The 21,663-nt window shown below is 41.5% G+C and overlaps 2 protein-coding genes across 3 annotated transcripts in view; one reads left to right on the forward strand and one right to left on the reverse strand.

The window, feature by feature from the left end:
- Positions 1 to 2,649, forward strand: part of ITSN1 (intersectin 1) — an 83,494-nt gene extending 80,845 nt beyond the window's left edge. For both annotated transcript variants that reach the window (XM_079974883.1, XM_079974882.1), the window contains exon 39: positions 370 to 2,649. In XM_079974883.1, the coding sequence (XP_079831009.1) occupies positions 370 to 518 (149 nt within the window). In that variant the 3' untranslated portion in view covers positions 519 to 2,649. The remainder of the gene's footprint in view (positions 1 to 369) is intronic.
- Positions 2,650 to 4,608: 1,959 nt separating this feature from the next.
- Positions 4,609 to 10,818, reverse strand: ATP5PO (ATP synthase peripheral stalk subunit OSCP). The gene is made up of 7 exons (XM_079974999.1): positions 10,658 to 10,818; positions 8,808 to 8,858; positions 7,735 to 7,845; positions 7,362 to 7,491; positions 7,048 to 7,160; positions 5,844 to 5,930; positions 4,609 to 4,800 (listed from the first exon to the last, which is right to left on the reverse strand). The coding sequence occupies exons 1-7, from the start codon at positions 10,694 to 10,696 to the stop codon at positions 4,687 to 4,689; spliced, it is 645 nt and encodes a 214-aa protein (XP_079831125.1). The 5' UTR covers positions 10,697 to 10,818; the 3' UTR covers positions 4,609 to 4,686.
- Positions 10,819 to 21,663: the final 10,845 nt, after the last annotated feature.

Here is a 21,663-nt window from a genome sequence, read left to right on the forward strand (position 1 = left end):
TTTTTTGCTCTGGCCTGCACATAGCAGAGGAACTCCCCATCTCCTGTTTCCATCCCTTTTTCTGTCAATATTCATTTTCTTGTTCCTATTGCCTCTATCCTCACTGACTGCTTCAATTAATTGTTTAGTTTGAAGGTTTTGCTGCAGGTTTATGTCCCTGCCCCTTCTTCTCTAGCACTAGAACACCAGTGAAATGAAACTGAAAATCTCCATTGACAGATTATAAAACTGCTGCATGCGTAGCAAGATTTTCTGCTTCTGTTTTTGGTTTGCTCATGCTGTTTCTGAATTAACATCTTGCCAGAGGTGGTTCTTCATGGGAGCAGGGAATATGTAATTTCTAACCATTATGTATGTTTTCTGTTTCAGACTTTTTAGGCCGAACAGAAATCCGAGTAGCAGACATTAAGAAGGACCAGGGCTCAAAGGGACCAGTGACAAAGTGTCTTCTCTTGCATGAAGTTCCAACAGGAGAGATAGTTGTCCGATTGGATCTGCAGCTGTTCGATGAACCTTAAAAAAGGAAGACGCTTCTTCTAACCTGAAAACACTGCAATAGGCGCCTACAAAATCTGTCTAGGAATCCTCAGACCTTTTATATGAAACAAAATACTTATCAATGCCACACAACTCTTTGTAGCTGGATAATCCTTGCAGAAAATTGAATTCCAAGTTTGTGAGGAAAATATAACTTTGGGGGATTTTGTTTGTTTGTTTTTGTTTGTTTTGTTTTCTGTGGAACTTCTGCTGTGGCTTTCAGGATTTCTAGAAAAACAGAGCTGTAGCCCGTGCTAAAACACTGCACATTTTTCTGGGTACTGCAGCATGTGGTGTCAACAAGAGAGGGTGGCACTGACATGTCTTTGCAGACTTCTGTAAATTACCCCTAGAAATGTTGTGCCTACTGCCCCACAGAGTGGTGTATAAACATAATGTGAATATATTTATATAGAAAATACCTATGACATGAATGAATTCTTGCCATGTAAGATATTTGGGTTTCTTTTAAGAAATTTATGGTGATCTTTGAATCTGTTTTTGAAAAATAAAAGGGGTGGGGGTGGGGGAGAAGAAGAAAAGACTATTCCAAGTTGAAATTTAAATGGCAGCTGCCCATAATCTGGAAGGCTCTCAATGAGTGGAAGGTTGGTTTTTCCAAGTATTTATTAGGAAGCAGCAAATAGTAGGTGGATTCCCGGTCTATGGACCAGTAATTCAAAGCGTACCCCCTGTTTAGGAAGAATATAAATGGGACCTGATCCCTGCTGCTTCCCATTGGGGTGTCTTTCACCCAAATGGAGTACTGTGTATCCACACATCAATGCTTTTTGTGGTTACATTTCAATGGGGTTGTAAATAATTGTAGACCAAGGTTTGGCGGAGTCGTTCTGTGTGTTCTACTGTACCATTTAAACATGATTAAACTGCTGCTCAATTGTGCAAAGGCAGTGACAAGAAAACAGCTGCTCTAGCTCAGGAAAGCTGAGGCTAGCAGCAGTCAGAAGGGACTTAATTTATTGAAAATAGTACTGTGCCTAAATAAATTTGACACCATGGTTTTGAAATCAGGGTGGTAGCATACTGTAGCTCAACGAAGTGTTAACTGCAAAAGTGGTTCACTAAAAAAAATTCAGTTTCAACATTGGGTGTCACAAGTTTTTGCAAAGGGATTTATTGCTATGTTGCAGATGTAAGGATTCACTCTCACAGTGACCCACATAGGACCACCTTGATTCAGCAAAGTTATTCAAACAAGAGAAGGATGTTCCTGAGAACTTTGCTGAACTAGGGACAGTGTTAGTGGTGGAATTTTGCAAGTGGGTTCATTTCAGCACCAGGCACATTCATTCTTTGTGTTTCCAGTTCTTCAGTTTGTTACCCAAGGATCATGCAGAAATGGGTATTTTTGTAAGGACTTTAAGAATGGGAGGTGTTGACTGTTCTGTTAGCATGTCAATGTTCTTGTGAAACGTGTTGGCTTTACTGTTCTTTGCATGTTGTTTTTGGTATCAGTTTCCATGTTTCCTGTGGAGATGGTGTTCTCTAGCACAGCAAAATTTTATGATTTCCTTTAGGAAATTAGGATAGCTTTATACTTGATAGGTAGCTAAGGTCTGGTGATAAGTGTAAACTGTGCTTGAAAGTGTCTGTGTACTATTATTTCCAAGGAGACCACTGTATTATTTTCAGCAATTATTTTTTAAAAAATCCTGTATGTTGGAGGGACGAAAAAGTTTACATTTCATACTTTTAAGAATCGCTTTATTATTTATTTATTGAAGATAGTGTAGAATTTTGTATCAGAAATGACATACTTATGTATTTTTTGGAACAGAGAAACACACTTTAGTTAGAAACTTTCAAATGACCAAGTTTTAGAGGAAGTTTAACTTAACAGGCATGCAATTGTTTACCACTGACTGGTTGAAAACACAATTTAAAAAAAACTTTTAAGTTTCTATTTTTCAATGTTGGTACAAAAATGTTTCAATTAAAAGTATGTAAATAGAACTAAACCCATGATTTCCTTTTTCCATATCAAAACATTTTATGAAATATAATGTATATGAAAATAACACATTGTTGTGGTAGAGGAAAAAAGGTACAAATCCTTTAGTGGCAGAAAAATATTAAATGTCATCGTTCTAACCTTCTTTGGCTGGGCTAATTTTACTCAGAGTTGTAATGAAGATGAGTGTTACTGTATTTTTATAGATACAAAAATAATCATAATGTGGAAAGAATCCTATCATTCAGACTGTGAAAAAAGCCGGGACCATACTCCCTGAGGTGAACATGAATTATCTGTCTTTGGAGAAGCCGGGGGACTCGCAGAGGAAGAAAGGGATTGCCTATATAACCCTGATAGTATATTCTAGGGGTGGGGAATTTGTGGCCTTCCAGATGTTGTTGGATTAGAACTCCCAACAGCCCCAGCCAGCATGGCTAATGGTCAGATAAGATAGGACTTTGTAGTCCAGAGGACCGTAGATTCTTCACCCCTGAGATAATTGCTTTGCCAAGCTCCTTTCTAAACCACTCTTGCCATTTTTTAACTGCAAAAGAAAATATTAATTCCAGGTTTAAAAGGAAAACAGAAGCCTTAGGGAATTAAGCACTTAAGAGTAATAGACTTATGGGAAAACTTTCTGACAGTAAGAGCTGTTAAACCGTGGAAGAGTCTCCCTCAGGAGGTGGTGGACTCTCCTTCCTTGGAGGTTTTTAAGCAGAGGTTGGATGTCCATCTGTCATGGATGCTTCAGCTGAGATTCCTGCACTGCAGGGGTTGGACTAGATGACCCTTCCAGCTCTAAGATTCTACAACCTTGGAAAGGCAAATCGTAGGTCCAGTCTTGACCCCAGTCTTTGTAATATTCTGCAGAACTCTTAACTTCAGCCTATTAACAGTAATTCCAGTCACTCTACACAGATCTCAGCACCCTTAAAAAATTACGTTCCACAAACATGGGTCCTTATCAGTCTGCATAAATAAGGTTCCATTATAAAATCACAGAACTGTAGAGCTGGAAGGGACCTAAGGGTCATCTAGTCCAACCCCCTGAAATGCAGGAATCTCAGCTAAAGCATCCATGGCAGATGACCATCCAACCTCTTCTTAAAAACCTCCAAGGAAGGAGAGTCCACCACCTCCTGAGGGAGCCATTCAAAGCTGCCTTCAACTCCGTAAGATTAGCTTCATCCAAGGGCTTAACATATTGAGACAAAAACAGACTCTTCAGCTGTTGAACAAAAAGGTCTTCCTCATGTTTAGTTGAAAGTTCTTTTCTTGCAACTTGAAACCATTGGTGTGGGTCCTACCCTCTGGAGTAGGACATGTATCTTTCATGTGACAGTCCTTGATATATTTGAAGATGGCTATCATATCTCCTCTCAGTCGCCTCTTTTCCAGGCTAAGCAAACCCAGTTCCCTCAAGTCTTTGTTTCCATACCCTTGATCATTTTGGTTGCCCTCCTCTGCACACATTCCAGCTTATCAATATCCTCCTTAAATTGTGGCACCCAGGACTTGGCACAGGACTCCAGGTGTAGTCTGACCGAGGCAGAATAGAATGGTACTATTACTTCCCTTCATCTGGACACTAGCCTTCCAATAGGAGGCTATGCCATGTCAATATCGTTAAGCTGTGTAATCTGCATGCAAATTATTACCCCTGGCACTGCATTTATATTTGAACAGATGAATGGCCAGCAACAGAGTCCATTTAGTGCTTTTAACATTAATGAGTAAAAATAAGCCAAGGTCACGTAAGCCATTCCTTTGGAAAGATTCCACACGTAATGTTCATAATCAAATATTTATTTAATCATTCAAAAGTGCCATTTTAAAAGTATGCTGGACCATAAGAGCATCAGTCAGTTTCAGGGGGGGGGCTGATCACTCACAAATATTTGTCAAAACCAAGAAAGAAATTTCAATATGATTGCAACTGCCAATTTTGCAGTCACTAGCACTTAACAGCAAACCTATGATAAAGGAATAATTCTTGCAAAAAGGTACTGAGATGGTGACTTAAAGGCAAAGAAACACTAAATATTGATCCATTTCAAACTACCAAATCCAAACACTGAAGCACCAACAACAACTGCTTAAGGAGAACCATTTTTATTGTTTTCATCATACAGCTGACTAGGTTTTTTGCAGAAGGAAGAAGCATCTCAAGATGTTTAGACAGTCTCTCTCATGATCTTGCTTAGTTTCTGAATCTTGGTCTTTGTCGACATGTCAACGAATTTCTCTCCAATGCTGACAACCATTCCACCCAAGATTGTTGGGTCAGTCTAGGGGGGAAACCAAGATTCCTAATTAGAATTCCCTAGTAAGAATAATGGGCTACATGATAACATAAAAGACTACAATGCTTGGGTTTAGATCTTGACAAATCAATCGTGTTAGACATATGTTCAAGTTCCTTTGCAAAGAAGTATTTTTGTAGGCTACTCGGGCCAAAACTCATTATGTTTGGCTAAGGAACGGTTCTTATCCTGCACAAGACAGGATAATATAATGGTTCTTTTTTTTACTGATACCTCTGTTGTCAATGTTTAAGTTTTCAGAGATCAGAAGAAATATTACGATTAGCGCTACATTAGATTCCACCCTATGGCTCTTATGCCTCTTTGTCCCTATGGGTTTTTTGGGGGGCGGGAGGGGTAGATTTGCTTGTTGCTTCCAATTGAATTGGCTATTCTAAGTCCAAAGCAATTGAACAGCCAACAGACCATAGGAAGACATTTCTTTGGGCGCCTGTTTGAAACCAGTGGCTACAGCAAGCCAGCAGCCTTGATTCAGGGCCAAGTCCCTATGGTTTATGAGAGCAATGGGGAAGCTCCAGCCATCAGGCCAAATTTGGTCCATGAAGCTCTTTCCCCAAGTCATGCCCATCTGCTTCACACTTGATATAATAAGTGATGGCCGATGTGGGGCAGATAAAGAGATGTGGTTGGATCTGCTGTACAGCAAAGCTCCCTGTAGGGAACTCAGCCGTACAGGTATTCCCTGCAGAAGACACGGTTGAATAATGGTCAGGTGACTGAAAGGTTAGTTAGCCTGCCTGCCTGCCAATGTTGACATAAGAGGGTGGGAACAAAGTAATTTGACCTGCCAAGTCATAATGATACCTCATCCCTGGCTTATGATAAGCTTGGACAGCTAGGCTGCCCAATACGCATTATCCACATCTGGAAGAGGATGTATTTTCCTTTAAGGGAAGCTTTCTATGGCCGATGGGGAAGTTCTTATAGATTGTTGAGATGGCCCTTCTTAGTCACTTTTAATTTATTAGAGAGTGTTCTTGTTCTGTTTTACATAGCTCTAACCATACCTTTATCTCCAGTTTCAGTATTTCTCCTTTAGCTAGAAAGCCATTCAAAGCTGCCTTCAACTCCGTAAGATTAGCTTCATCCAAGGGCTTAACATATTGAGACAAAAACAGAGAGCTTCAGAAAGTCAACAAGCAACGATGTAACAGAAAGATAAACGATCAGCCCCCATGACTGACATACAATACAATAAGGTTGTGGCATTTTTCTGCTTGGAAACAAAGTGGCAGCATCCTTGCTTGGCTTAGTAAATAGCAATTTGATATTTTACACGAGTTAACTGAAATTCACTTTTTAGGAGTCAAAATGTCTGCAATATGTGTTTTAATCTGTGACATCTTCTGAGTAAAAAAGGTTTTAAGATGTACCATGCACTCACAATGATGTTTTCAGTATAGGGTCTGGACTAACATTAAAGTTAGGCTGCAGTATGTTTTATTTATTTATTTTAAAAAAACTTGGCTAAGAGTTTTTCACAAATCCCAATGCTAAAAGCAAGGCGAAAAATAAGTTGACTTCTTCCCTTGTCTCATGTTGCCCTCTCCACTGCAGAGAACAAGAGTGGAAAACTAGGAAAGCTCTAAGGAATGGAGTGGCAGAATTGTTTAGAGGATCTAGAATGCTAGAAAATGTTGAAAAAAAGCTGAAAACAGGAGTACTAATTAATGACTAATCCAAGTGTTATATAGCATTGTCCTCAGTTATTACCAAAAAAGCAAGATGTTGGTCCTGTCTCAGAATATGAACATTTTGCCACCTAAAATTAAGAGAGCATATAAAGTGAACAGGAAAAACTGTTTGCTAGCTATTTGTAGAGATGAATTTAAGAATAGATTAAAGTCAGAAGAGGAATAGATAGATTAAATAGATTAAAGTCAGAAGAGGAACAAGTGCTTGCAACAGTTCAATGTGACATGAATACTGAAGTTCCAATAACCCTTTTGCAGACATATGTTAAGTGCTAGTAAACCAAGTACCATTCATTTTGCAAATATAACCCTTCCCCAACTTCTTTACACTATAGGTCAGACTGCGGTCCTGTAGATGATGCTAAGACTACAAGCTCCATCTTCCTGGTCAATGAGAAGGATGAAAGTAGTACTCCAAAACATCTGGAGAACATCAGGCTCGGGAAGGTGGCTTTAGACTAAGAAACCCTGAAGACCGCAAAACCTCTAAATGAAGTTTTGCATGCCATTTGCTTACCTGAGCAGTGGTTACGGAGCATAAAACTTCTCCGCGGAATGCACTCATAATCTTAGCAAATGCAGAAATTACACCTGGCGTGTTTTTCAAGCGACCATTTTCAGCAAGCAAATCTTGGGAAAAGATTGAGCAGGTGTTACATTATGTACATTCAAACTGTACTAAAAGTGTAATGAAACAGTGCCAAATTACAAAGAAAATCTCCTTCCAGTCTAAACTGTGTTTACAATATTACAGTTCTATTATTCGAAGCCCATTTGTGAAACTCAACCCACTTTACTTTGTTCATCCACAGAGAGACTGCTACTACTTACTGATAAAGTTGACAGTGACAGGTGACATTTTCTCTTTAGCTAAAATTTCATTCACGGTCTTTTGCTTTACTGCACTCTTTACGTGAGGATTCATGACAACGGCAGATAATTTAGGGTCCTTCAGAAGTGTCTGGATTTGGAACAAGAAAAGCATCTCTTGGTCAAAATCAGGTTTGCTTCTAGTCAAAGCAACATAACTATAATGCAACATAAAGGTATTTAAGTTGCCCTTTTAACTAAATATAACAAACCACGGAGAAAAGATTTTCCCCTAAGAAGGAAACAGCATAAGTAAAAAAAGGACTTGCATCAGCATCTTCAGTGGAAATGGATGCTAAGTGGTGTGCAATAGGACTATATAAAATCACATTACCAGAACTCGAGTCAGCTCTTTCTCAACCTGGTCCAACTTCTTCTGCTTAGAAGCAGCAGAGTAGAGCGCAGTGGCATATCGACCTTCCAGCCCAAATACTTGAATTGGTGGCTTCAGAGAAAAAAAAATACAAGGTATAAAAATTAACGCACAAGACAAAGCTGTCTATTTCAATTGATTCTCAATGATCCATTGCCTAGGAAGCATACTAATTCCTCAATGGGGCCTTTTTGTGGGGAGCGGGGTTCTCCCTTAAATTAATTTCAAATTTTTGTGTGTATTTCTGTAAACTTCTGAGTTCTCCCAGGCATGGCAATACTTTACTCTTGCATGTCAGTGGTGCTGTGTTGGCTACATGAAGATTGGCACTCCACCCTGCCAGCACTGCTAATAGAGGGAGTGATAGGTGTAATACCAGAATTTATTTATTTTTTAAAAAAAACAACACACAATTCCCATAGTCCGTTGCTGTGTTTTAAGAAAACAAAAATGCATAATTAGGAACTCTTAATATTAAGGCATAACTAATTTGTTTTAAGTATTTGCCAATTTGTACTCTTGCTTAAGGGCATAAGAGAAATCCAGCAGATGAAACCAAGATTCATCCAAACCCCTAGCCTTCCCAGGAATCCCAGAAACTGACAGGTGCTAGCTGATCCACTGGAAATTGGTCAGTAAGACAATGCAGAGGCATAAGATGGTTCATTAAACACACTACATAGCAGCTTCAGCCACATGAAGAGCTGGTTTTCAATTGTGACTGGCCACATTATAAACCTTGCGTCTATCATATTGAGGTTAGATTCCTCATGATTGCTAGCTATAAATATGGACATTGACACTAGTTTAAGTGGCACACATGGCCCTGCATTCTGCAATCTAGATATATTTATCTAGAACCCTGATCTTTAATTGGAAGTAAATCACCCTAACTGCAATTGAGCCTCTTTCCTGGTAAACATTTTCAGGTTCTTATCAGGTTGCTCCTGTACACTTGCCACCTGCAACAATATCCACCTGCAACTTGGTGCAATTAATCTGCACAGTTTTGTAAAATAAATAAACAAACTTACCTGTACCAGTTTTGATGCTGGCCTGATTAGGGAGGTGCTGAAGTGGCGCACCTACAGTAAGAAAAAGTTGTTATTTACATTATATTATTTTAAAAAGCAGTGAAATCCAACATTAGTCAAAAATTGATTTTTTTAATTTAAATCTGATTTTTAAAAGAAAATGCTTTTGGAGGAAAAATCTTTCTAAATATAGTTTTCTATTTAAGTTACATTATACAGTCCAAAGGCTATTCTTCAGGAAATAAGGATTTGTTTTAAGTTTTTCATGTGTGGTGAAACTCATTCTAAGGTTTTTTTTAAAATAATTTTTTTTTTTAAATAAATTGTTTAAATTGTTATTAAGGAAATTATTATTTTTCTCCTTCCAATAAACAACTGTACAGCAGAAAAGTTGTCCAAATATAAACAGTTAACTTATTAAACCTCACAATAATTTCATAATTATCTGTTTAGGTATTTCTAATAGTACAGTATAACCAAATCAGTAATTTTTGATGTAAATGTAAAAACTACTATGAAAATTTATTATTCCAAAATGAAACCTTCATCTGGTTGTAAATATTAAGATTATACCAGCAAGAATGTCTTTCTGTAAAAAAATGATTTAAATCAAGGCTTACTGACTAGTGATTTAAATTGATTTGATTTAAATCAAATCCACCCTGCTCCTTCCCAAGCATTTCTTGTGTTGCTTTCATCTTTTGGTAGGCAAGAAACCACACAGGTCTCCCATCAGAACCCTACGCTTGTCTACCACGAACTACAGAGGAGAGGTCAGGGCTGGGGCAAGATCCAAGGAGGCAAACCAAACAGGGCCAATGGGCCACAGGTCAGTATGGCAGCACATCTCTTTTATGGAGATGGTCCCAGCATCTCCAGTTGGGCTGGGAGAGACCCCTACCCAAAACCCTGGTCAAAGCCAGTCCTGAAAGAAGTCTTGAAAGTCCTACATTGGCTCCCAGTATGTTTCTGAGCACAATTCAAAGTGTTGGCCTTTAAAGCCCTAAAGGGCCTCGGTCCAGTATACCTGAAGGAGCGTCTCCACCTCCATCGTTCTGCCCAGACACTGAGGTCCAGCGCAGAGGGCCTTCTGGTGGTTCCCTCCTTGTGAGAAGTGAGGTTACAGGGAACCAGGCAGCGGGCCTTCTCAGTGGTGGCGCCCACCCTGTGGAACACCCTCCCACCAGACGTCAAGGAAATAAACAACTATCTGACGTTTAGAAGACATCTGAAGGCAGCCCTGTTTAGGGAAGTTTTTTAATGACTGATGTTTTAATGTATGTTTAATCTGTTGGAAGCCGCCCAGAGTGGCTGGGGAAATCCAGCCAGCTGGGCAAGGTATAAGTAATAAATTAGTAGTAGTAGTAGTACTGCTCTAGATCAGGCATCCTCAAACTCGGCCCTCCAGATGTTTGGGGACTACAATTCCCATCATCCCTGACCACTGGTCCTGTTAGCTAGGGATGATGAGAGTTGTAGTCCCAAAACATCTGGAGGGCCAAGTTTGGGGATGCATGCTCTAGATAGGCCAATGGTTTGACTCAGAGTCAGGCCCCTTCCTAGGTTCCAGTGGCAGGAGGATGTAGCAGAGGAGCCTGGCTTGCTGAGCTTCCTTCCTTATCTCTGGCATCAAGGGAAGCCCAGGCTGCAGACAGGCACTCACACAGCAGCCCCGGAAACCCTCCAAGTCCTCGGGGGGCCACTTGGGTTTAAGACTTTCCCCTCTCCTCCTCTTCCTTCTCCTCCCAAAGCCTCCAGGCTTCAGTCTCGGAAGCCAAGTGAGGCATCCTCAGGTAAGAGACCTGCCCCCAGCAGAACTCCCTCTTCCTTCCCAAGGCTTCGTTGCTCACCTTCTGAGCCAACCCTGCAGCAGCAGCAGCAGCAGCCATCTTCTCCTCCTGTAGGTCAAGCCGGGCCCTTCCCCGTCCTCGAGACGAGAGGAGCGCAGGCGCAAGGTCTCGGCTCCGGGCACGCAGGCGCAAGGCTTTCTGGGAATCGTAGTTTCTGTAGAACTAGCCGCCCGAGTGGGCGGGACGGAAAGAGGCAAGGCGGAAGACCGTAAGTTTGCGTGGAGGGCGGCACGTGCGAGCTTGGTATGCGAGAAGGAACATTATTTTTTTCTTGGGATCGTAAGGTTCCGGGGAATGCAGCTTCATGTTCCGAGTGCTGTATCCTGCTTTGCAAAGCGCCGAGAGAAGAAAGTGTGCTTAAAGAAAGCAAGGCAAACGTTTTGTGTGTTTTTTAATGCATAAGCGTAATTTACACCTTAGGGAAGTTTTTAATAACTGATATTTTAATGTATTTTTATTCTTTTGTTGGAAGCCGCCCAGAGTGGCTGGGGAAACCCAGCCAGATGGGCGGGGTATTAATAATAATAATAATAATAATAATAATAATAATAATAAGCTACCCTGAATTTATTACGTGCCTTTTTTGAAACGGAGCTTAATGCTTATTACGCATGAAGGCATACACGTTGCGGTCGTACTTAATATTAGCACGCTCGTTTCTCAAACGTGTTGTAAGTTTTCATTTTGTTTATCAGGTGACTGGTAAGATCCTCTCTGTGTTGCCAACCTAGTTTCTTTTAACCATTATTTTTCTCACTGGTGTGACTCCTGTTTTCATCAAATAATAGCTTTTTGCTTGCCAAAACTGCCAGGCCCCTTTTTTCATCTAAATTATGGCACCTGTTTTCCAGTCCTAAAGCTTAAATCATCCTGGACCTGAGTGAAAGCATGCTGTAGAGTGTTATATCGCTTGTCAGAGTAACATCTTGTCTGCACATGCATCAGAATCAAGTGGCAATGCGGTTGAAAAATATTGAGTGGATGTTATAATGGACTCAAAGCCAAGATGGTCTGTAAGTGATTCTAATTTCACAAAATGCTTAAATTTGGTTTAATCCTTTTAAAAGTGCCTTTCCCTGTCCTGGTTTGAACTACAGTGGTACCTCGGGTTAAGTACTTAATTCATTCTGGAGGTCCATACTTAACCTGAAACTGTTCTTAACCTGAAGCACCACTTTAGCTAATGGGGCCTCCTGCTGCCACCACGCAATTTCTGTTCTCATCCTGAAGCAAACTTCTTAACCTGAAGCACTATTTCTGGGTTAACGGAGTCTGTAACCTGAAACGTATGTAACCCGAAGTACCACTGTAGTTCAAACCACTTTTTTTAGTACTGTTTTCTGTAAACTTCATGATCTCTCTCACACACATGCACAACCAAGTTGCTTTGTTAAGAATGTCGTATTGTGGTGTCAGTAACTCCTAAATTGGAATTCCTAAACCTATACAATTCCTTCTCCATAGTGAATGATATTATGATTATACAAGCAGTTACCTACTGAAAGCTATAGTGAGTGGAGGGGTTGTAGTAGGGGTTGGAAAATGATTCTCTCTTCCTTTGTGTGACCATCCCTTGCTCCACTCCCTCATGCATTCACAGAGTTTCTTAACCCAACACCTGCTGCCCCCATAGCTACCAGCCCATTTAACCTTATAAAGGAGAGCATCCCTGCAAGGCTCAGGCCTCCCAAACAGAACTTCAGCCAGGTCTTTGGGGAATGGCTAACATGGCTGCCTATTTCACACACATCCCACCTCCCCATCCAAATACATCCAACCTGGTCTTTGTTAGAAAATACTTTGTTTTTTGTTGTTTGAATGATCAGTTACGCTTTTATTACTAGATTTTAATGTAGCTTTGTTGTTTCATTGTAAGCCATCATGGAGTCTTGTTAATTAAATGACCAGGTGAAAAATAAGTGACTAGCAGCTTCAGCATTTAACAAGCACTGACATTCTGTTGGGAAGGCTTTGCTTAAGAAGGAAAGCCAAGTGCTTTAGGTATAACTGTATGTGACGGATTTTGTGGGTGGAGGGTGCAAGAGTCAGTGACAATGTGAGTAATTGTCCTTCCATCCCATCCTAATGCAACCAGCATCCCTCTTCACCCCCAGCTAGCAATATATACTTAAACATTGTGTTCCATATACGTGTGTCTCAGACATGTATTTGTTATGAAACAACTTAGGAGTGGCAGAGGTGGGCTGTTTTGCCTTAATTCTGGTCTGAGGTCTGCATTTCTTCAACTTGCATGGTGTAAATTGTGCAGGAGATATTTTGAACACTAGATGTTGCTCTTGTTACAGATTGAGAGGCCTGATAACTAGCAGAGCCATATTTGGAGATGACATTACTGTAATACCTTAGCCTTGATGTAAATGCAGGGGGAGTGGCAAATAATTTAGGGCCTCTCCGCTATAGGTAGCAGCTAGCATGTTGACATTAGTCGTTCTATCAATCACTGCCCCTCTCATCTATGTAGCAGCTTTAAGTAGAGAGGCAAGAAGAGATCAAAGTTAGTGTGTGACCCATGAGAGAAATTGAAGCTTCTTTATACTAATGGGAAGGGCTGTGGCTCAGTGGTAGAGCACATGTTTTGCACATGTTTTGCATTTAAAAGTTGCCATGTTCAATCCCTGGTATCTCCAGGTAGAGCTGAGGATGTGAGATGGAATGTTGGTCTCACATAGTAGAAAGCAGCTTTTCTATGTTCCTATGAACCTTCTCACATGCTGAAACAGTGCACAAGTGGGTTGCGGGGCCACAGAGGGTAGCCCTGACCCCTGCTGGCCATGTGCTCAGAGACTCTGAGGAGGAGTTCTAAACGTGTACCGAATCAATGTACACATGTAGAGCTTCCTCCACAAAAGGAATCCCCTTGCATGAAGAGTTCTGTGCACATATATTCCTATATGCATAGGCCCCTTGTGTGCCAGCAGGGAGGGGGGTCTGGTGCACATGTTGGTGGCCTGGAGGGCATGGTTGCCAGGCACCCCTGTAGTCCCCCTTGATATGTGTGGGGTGTAAGTCTGAGACTCCTACTGCATCAGACCATGGATCCACCTACCTCAGTACTGTCTCCAAGGTCTTGGTCAGGGCCCTTTCCCAACTGTACTAAGATTGAACCTGCAACTTTCTGCTAAAAGCATATCCTCTGTAGCCAGTACCTGAATAAGGAAGTAATGCATGGTTGTGAGGCCTACTTGTTTTCCTTCTTCTTTAGCATGCTTGCCCTCAGCTTCCTGCTTCTCTTTCCCATCTTCCAAATGGTTTTAGACAGCAGGAAGGGACAGATTGTTGGCCAAGAATGAAGGAAGATTTCAGTGCTATTTTTCTAGAAAAAGAGGTGCCGGAACTCACCATGAACATCTCCCTTGTTCTCTTTCAGTGGCAATGGCGCCCACCTGAGAGGTGCCGGAACTGAGTTCTGGCGGGTTCTGGCTGAAAAAAAGCCCTGCCTTGATAGTATGTGCTAACCTTTGTCAGGCACATGCTACCACACAGGGAGCCATAAAAAGGTAAAGGTAAAGGACCCCTGACAGTTAAGTCCAGTCGCTAGGTGCTAATCCTGATCTCTGTAGGCAGATTAGAATTAACAGTTTAGAATTAGCAATGGTGTGGTCCAACAACATCTGAAAGGCCAAAGGTCCCCCCCCCCACTTGTTCTGGTGCCATAAAGGCCCAGCTTACTGTTCATTTTAGCTCATGTAACAAGGCCTGATCAGAAGATTTTTACTGGGATGAGTATTATACAGGATTAGTTGTCTCTCGCGGGTGTTTCGGTCCTAGGCTGTGAAGGGTGTTCGGGACAGACTAGACATGCCAGTAGCAGTTATGTTTGTCGTTCATTTATCTGTATTACTCATGTGTAAAGCAAGAGGAAGGGGTAACCCAAACATTTAACATTAAAGAAGTATGAATGTGTAGCTAGGGTTCGGGCCTTATATATTGCTTATATTTCACATATGTGTTGGAAACAGGACTTTCTCATCATTGCTAGAGAAAAAAATGCATATGAAAACAAGTCCTGTCTCCCTGTCCAGACAAATACTTTATTTCCTTAAGGCAGATGTACATTGGGGCACTTAAAAATAATGTTTGTTGAATGTAGTGTAAGTTGCATTTAATGGTTTTGCCGGCAATGTCCAAGCAGCTTGTATGAAGCTGAAAGCTGGGACAGCACAATATTCATCATTTTTCTGGTGAATTTGAACAGCCTACTCACACGCAGAGGGAAACTTGGCTCATATTAAATCTAATAAGTTGAAAATTCTGTTCCCCCTCATTTGACCTGAATGCTCTCAGACTTCTAAGGCGTAAATATTTTTAACAAATCCCATGGTCATTTGGCTTCAGAAATAAAGCCTTTTTGTTTAAGATGAGCATCAACATTTTGGATATTTGTGGCTGATCTAGTAACATTTAGTAGAGCAGCCACCAAGTAAGTCTGGCAGCTTGAACATTTTGGGAGCAAGTAGCCTCTGTTGTGATTATAATCAAATGGGATTTGAAGCATGACCCTTGATATACTTAGTGTTCTTATTGGGTGCAGGCATTAAAACATTCTTGTACAACCTTTTTTAATGTGTACCCAGGAAATAGCCAGTCCCAAGCTTCTCCAGCAACAGGATGGGGTGTAACATAGCAGCTGTCAATTATTTAATTAGATAAGTTGTTTTGGGTGGTGTTAAGTGTTTGGACTGAAATGTTGGTGTTTAGGAAGGGGCCTGTTTACGGATCCTCTGTATAGCACAGAATATTTGCTAGCTTTGGGAAACATTTAGAAATGTTGACTAACTAGGGAAATCTTCAAAACTTGGCGTATCAGAATGCTACTGTGGAGCTTTGGCTGCCATAATTGTGGAATGACATAATATAACTAATAATAAACTTTAAGAACACAGCAATATTAAACATTAAAATGTTGTCTATCCCCTTGCCATTGCACAAGAAGAAGCAGTGAAACACAGACCTATTTTACATTGTGTTTCTTGGATCAGTGGACAACACCCCTTTCCCATAACTCAAACAAGTGTTTCATTAAATGCAAATACAAAGTTATGAAAATTAAAGTACCGAGACGCTATGCAGTGCTTTTGCATTTCTGTCCTTTGCAGTACAGTCTTAGTGAACAGTCCATTTAAATCCAGTGCACATGTATCAGACATGTACCAGCGCTTGGTCTAGGCCATAATCTTGACCTCAGAATGAAAAGAGAGTGCATGCTATTTAACCCTTTAAAACATTGCCACTCCAAATCCCTAGATGTCTTTTTCAAAACAGGGAAGTTTAAAGAGTTCTTGGTGATGACTGTGGTGGCAACTTCTGATAATTTCTCTCTCAGAAAAATGTGGGTGGATATGCAGAACTACATTTGAGATCCTAGCTGAGATATGGGTTCAAGAATCTTTCCGCATGTTGAAATGCAGCAGTGATAACCTTATAAATAATATTTGTAAAGTGTTTTAGATCAATTATGTGTGGTGTTTTTATTTTGTTCTGTTTGCAACTGCTTTTGCCTTAGCAGTTTCAGGTTTTTTTTTATTAAAAGTGGGTAGAGAACTGCTAGCCCTTGAGTCACATCTGGCCCACAGTACATTCCTCTCTGACCTACAACTTCACCCTCACTTTTTTCACCGGAACTAAGTAACCAACCAACCAACCAAAGAAGAGATAGAACAATCTGTCTCTCTTCCTGCAGGTTGCTGCATTTCCATGCTGAGCAGGGAGGCAAAGGAGCCTCTTTCAGCTTGACCAGCTCTTAAACTAAACAAGCTGCAGGAAGAGGAACAGAGCAATCTGTCCCTTCTCTGGCAGCCCCTTATGTTCCTGTACTAGGTGGGAAGGAATAAAAGTCTTTTCCCCCCACTGGCTCTCTTATCCTCCCGTGGATGTAATTCATAGACAGAATGTGGATGAGACCTACCTGGCTTAATGTGGAAGAAGCTGTTGTGGAAGTGAAGGGCGGGGGATGATTGACAAAATCAATCTTCCTGGCAAACTGGGAATATCCCCTCACTCACCCAAGTTTAGGATATTCCATCATTCTTCAGCAGAGTTTTTTTCTTTGAGAAAAAGAAGTGGCTCAAGTAAATGTAAACTAAGCTTTAATAATAAAGAAAACTTTAACAAAATAACATAATGAGAGAAAAGTAAATACAGTGGTACCTTGGGTTAAGTACTTAATTCGTTCCGGAGGTCCGTTCTTAACCTGAAACTGATCTTAACCTGAAGCACCACTTTAGCTAATGGGGCCTACCGCTGCCGACGCGCCGCTGGAGCAAGATTTCTGTTCTCATCCTGAAGCAAAGTTCTTAACCTGAAGCACTATTTCTGGGTTAGCGGAGTGTGCAACCTGAAGCGCATGTAACCTGAAGCATATGTACCCTGAGGTACCACTGTACAACAACATGAGGCAAGAAACAAGAAGAGGCACTTGGTCCCCCTTAACTGACATTCTTCACTGAACACACACTGAAGGGATTGGCTGATTCCGGAGCAAAACACACAAGCCCCGCCCACCAGATACCCTGCACTCTACTATTCAAATCAGGCCCCAGTGTTTTTCTTACAGAAGCACAGTCTAAATATCTAGCTAATTGCTTGCAGTCTTCTAACCACAGAGGCATGATTATGGGCAAACAAATACAGTGGTACCTCGGGTTGCAGAAGCTTCAGGTTAAAGGCGCTTCAAGTTACAGACTCTGCTAACCCAGAAATAGTATCTCAGGTTAAGAATTTTGCTTCAGGATGAGAACAGAAATTGTGTGGCGGAGGGAGGCCCCATTAGCTAAAGTGGTACCTCAGGTTAAGAACAGTTTCAGGTTAAGAACAGACCTCCAGAACGTATTAAGTTCTTAACCCGAGGTACCACTGTATCACTTTGAGGAAACAATTTGGGGGAAAGTATTTATTTTGCAATGTTCTTGCATATACAACCCTCACTCTTCAGTAAGATTCATGGGGTAGCTAAATGTTATTGTGTTTAGCCATAGGAAGAGCCTTACATTGAAGCATTAGGATTTGCTTTGAAGGCTTGATTCCACTTCTGTTTAAACAATGTGGGCGTCAGTTACAAAATGGCTGCCAGTAAAGGTGTGGCATAACAAAAATGGCTGCCGTGGGGTTGCTTAGGACAGGCCGAATCAGTGTAAGAAGGAACTGGGCAGAAAGAACAAGCAATCTCATGTATTGTGGATTTTTGAGGGAATATTTACTGAGATCTTTCGTAGGCATAATAGGAAGTATTGGCAGGCACACTGTCACTCATGAGGTCTGTCATGAGGGCAAATAGTGTTGGCCTTTTAATCTGTAAAAATCCACTTTAATTGTGCAAGTCCCAGCCCTTTCAGCAGCTCATTTGGCTCTTCTGAATGCCTTTCCCCTCCCCAGTCTTCTGGAAATATTTATGGTAAGTACCTGTTTACTCACCCACACACTAGCCTAGAAGAAAAACCTCCAAATGTCATAGCGAACTTCAAGAGAGCAGAAAAACAAGCAAACTTAGCATGCAGAATTGAGGACTGCTTTGGCAGCGTCTATCTTTAGCTGCAATAGTGAGTCACATCATTGTGATCTGACTATGGCTAGGCTGAGGTAATACGCAGGCCAGGGGACTGAGACAAAGCATGATGGGATTAAGCTGTAAAATTCCACTACTCTCCAAATCAGGTTTATGGGGACTTAAGAGACTATGGTTATTTGTTTTCAGTCAAATAATAATTACAGAATGTTGTATAATATGATGTAGCTCCACACATCTTCAAGGAGTTATAAAATAGAATAATATCTGGAACCCACCCAAAATTCCCTTGAGCAAAGTGTGTGCATTTCTATGTATCTCGATCTGCAAAGTGTCACGTCCAACCGGCCCCACCAGCCACTCCAAGCTAATGCTGGATTTTCTTGGATGGTGCCGTGTTGCTTAGCAACATTGCTAGGCAGCAGGGCTATACATGATGCACAGAACTGGCTACTGTGTTGTGCAGGACAGATTTCAATTACTGTTTCTTAAGCTGTAAAATATTAATTCTCAGTTTGCAAATAGAAACTATGCTCAGAGATTAGGGGCCTACTTCTGCTGCCCCCACCTTCACTGGCGGCTTGCAAGCTCCTGTTGACTTTAGTGGAGACTACAGGCAGCCCAGGGGGAATTTGGCCTCAGACATGGAAAACATGGGATAGAATTCATGAGATACAAATACATTCTCATGCCTGAGGTAAAAGAGGCTGACGTATGCAAACACTTCTCAAGGTGACATCGCACAAATTATGTGGCATTTATGTACAAGCACTCAAAGGGGAGGGAGGAATAACCCCTATTTTTCCTAGTTGCATGAACATGTGATTGGGAAGGGTGGTATTCAGAGGGAGAAAACACAGATAGATCTTTGGTGGAACTGTTAACAGATATATTCCTATGCGTAGGTAACAGCCTGCATTAGAATCATAGAATCATAGAGTTGGAAGAGACCACAAGGGCCATCGAGTCCAACCCCCTGCCAAGCAGGAAACACCATCAGAGCACTCCTGACATATGGTTGTCAAGCCTCTGCCTAAAGACCTCCAAAGAAGGAGACTCCACCACACTCCTTGGCAGCAAATTCCACTGTCGAACAGCTCTTACTGTCAGGAAGTTCTTCCTAATGTTTAGGCGGAATCTTCTAAAGACCTCCAAAGAAGGAGACTCCACCACACTCCTTGGCAGCAAATTCCACTGTCGAACAGCTCTTACTGTCAGGAAGTTCTTCCTAATGTTTAGGCGGAATCTTCTTTCTTGTAGTTTGGATCCATTTGGATCCATTGCTCCATGTCCGCTTCTCTGGAGCAGCAGAAAACAACCTTTCTCCCTCCTCTATGTGACATCCTTTTATATATTTGAACACGGCTATCGTATCACCCCTTAACCTCCTCTTCTCCAGGCTAAACATGCCCAGCTCCCTTAGCCGTTCCTCATAAGGCATCGTTTCCAGGCCTTTGACCATTTTGGTTGCCCTCCTCTGGACACGTTCCAGTTTGTCAGTGTCCTTCTTGAACTGTGGTGCCCAGAACTGGACACAGTACTCCAGGTGAGGTCTGACCAGAGCAGAATACAGTGGCACTATTACTTCCCTTGATCTAGATGCTATACTCCTATTGATGCAACCCAGAATTGCATTGGCTTTTTTAGCTGCCGCGTCACACTGTTGGCTCATGCCAAGTTTGTGGTCAACCAAGACTCCTAGATCCTTTTCACATGTACTGCTCTCAAGCCAGGTGTCACCCATCTTGTATTTGTGCCTCTCATTTTTTTTGCCCAAGTGCAATACTTTACATTTCTCCCTGTTAAAATTCATCTTGTTTGTTTTGGCCCAGCTCTCTAATCTGTCAAGGTCGTTTTGAAGTGTGATCCTGTCCTCTGGGGTGTTAGCCACCCCTCCCAGTTTGGTGTCATCTGCAAATTTGATCAGGATGCCCTTGAGTCCATCATCCAAGTCGTTGATAAAGATGTTGAATATGACCGGGCTCACTCTTCTCCAGGATGAAGAGGAACCATTGATGAGCACCCTTTGGGTTCGGTCAGTCAGCCAGTTACAAATCCACTGAGTGGTAGCATAGTCAAGACCGCATTTTACCAGCTTCTTTACAAGAATATCATGGGGTACCTTGTCGAATGCCTTGCTGAAATCAAGGTAGGCTACATCCACTGCGTTCCCTTCATCTACCAGGCTTCTAATTCTGTCAAAAAACGAGATCAGGTTAGTCTGACATGACTTATTTTTCAGAAATCCATGCTGACTATTGGTGATCACAGCATTCCTTTCTAGGTGCTCACAGACTGCTTGCTTAATGATCTGCTCCAGAATCTTCCCTGGTATTGATGTCAGACTGACTGGGCGGTAATTATTTGGGTCCTCTCTTTTCCCCTTTTTGAAAATAGGGACAACATTTGCCCTCCTCCAGTCTGCCGGGACTTCGCCTGTTCTCCAGGAGTTCTCAAAGATGACTGCCAGTGGTTCTGAGATCACATCTGCCAGTTCTTTTAATACTCTTGGATGCAGTTCATCTGGCCCTGGAGACTTGAATACATCTAAACTAGCCAAGTATTCTTGTACTATCTCCTTAGTTATTCTGGGCTGTATTTCCTCTGCTGAATAATTTGCTCCAAATTCTTCAGGTCAGGCATTGTTTTCTTTATCGGAGAAGACTGAGGCAAAGAAGGCATTGAGGAGTTCAGCCCTTTCTGTGTCCCCTGTTTGCATTTCACCATCTTCTCCTCTGAGTGACCCCACTGTTTCTTTGTTCTTCCTTTTGCTACAAACATACCCATAAAAGCCTTTTTTGTTGCTTTTAACCTCTCTAGCAAGCCTGAGTTCATTCTGTGCTTTAGATTTTCTGACTTTGTGTCTACACGTGCTGGCTATTTGTTTGAATTCCTCTTTGGTGGTTTCCCCCCTTTTCCATTTTTTGTACACATCCTTTTTTAATGTTAACTCAGTTAAAAGTTCTTTAGATAGCCACCCTGGCTTCTTTAGGCACCTTCCCTGTTTCCGTCTCATTGGTATTGCCTGAAGTTGTGCTTTTACTATCTCCCTCTTAACAAACTCCCAGCCATCATGAACTCCCTTTCCTTTTAGTATTACTGTCCATGGGATCTCACCCAGCACTTCCCTAAGTTTTATGAACTCGGCTTTCTTAAAGTCAAGAAATTGAGTCCTAGTATGCTTGGCTGCTCCTTTCCGCTGTATAGTAAACTTCCGAAGAGCATGATCACTCGCACCTAATGATCCTTCCACTTCTACCCCACTAACCAGGTCATCAACATTGGTTAGGACCAGATCTAAAATGGCTGTTCCTCATTAGATTTCCAGTGAGCAACTAGTACAGTTTCCCCAAACTCTACACTCCTGTTTCTGAAAGGTGTGCCTATATCAGGGGTCGCAAACCTTTTCGAGCTAGTAAACACATTTGGTTGGTTGATTAAATTTCTGTGCCACTTTTCATTCAAATGAATCCCAAAGCGGGTT

Source organism: Podarcis cretensis (genome assembly GCF_951804945.1).
Source record: "Podarcis cretensis genome assembly, chromosome: 4".
Taxonomy (NCBI): Eukaryota; Metazoa; Chordata; class Lepidosauria; order Squamata; family Lacertidae; genus Podarcis; species Podarcis cretensis.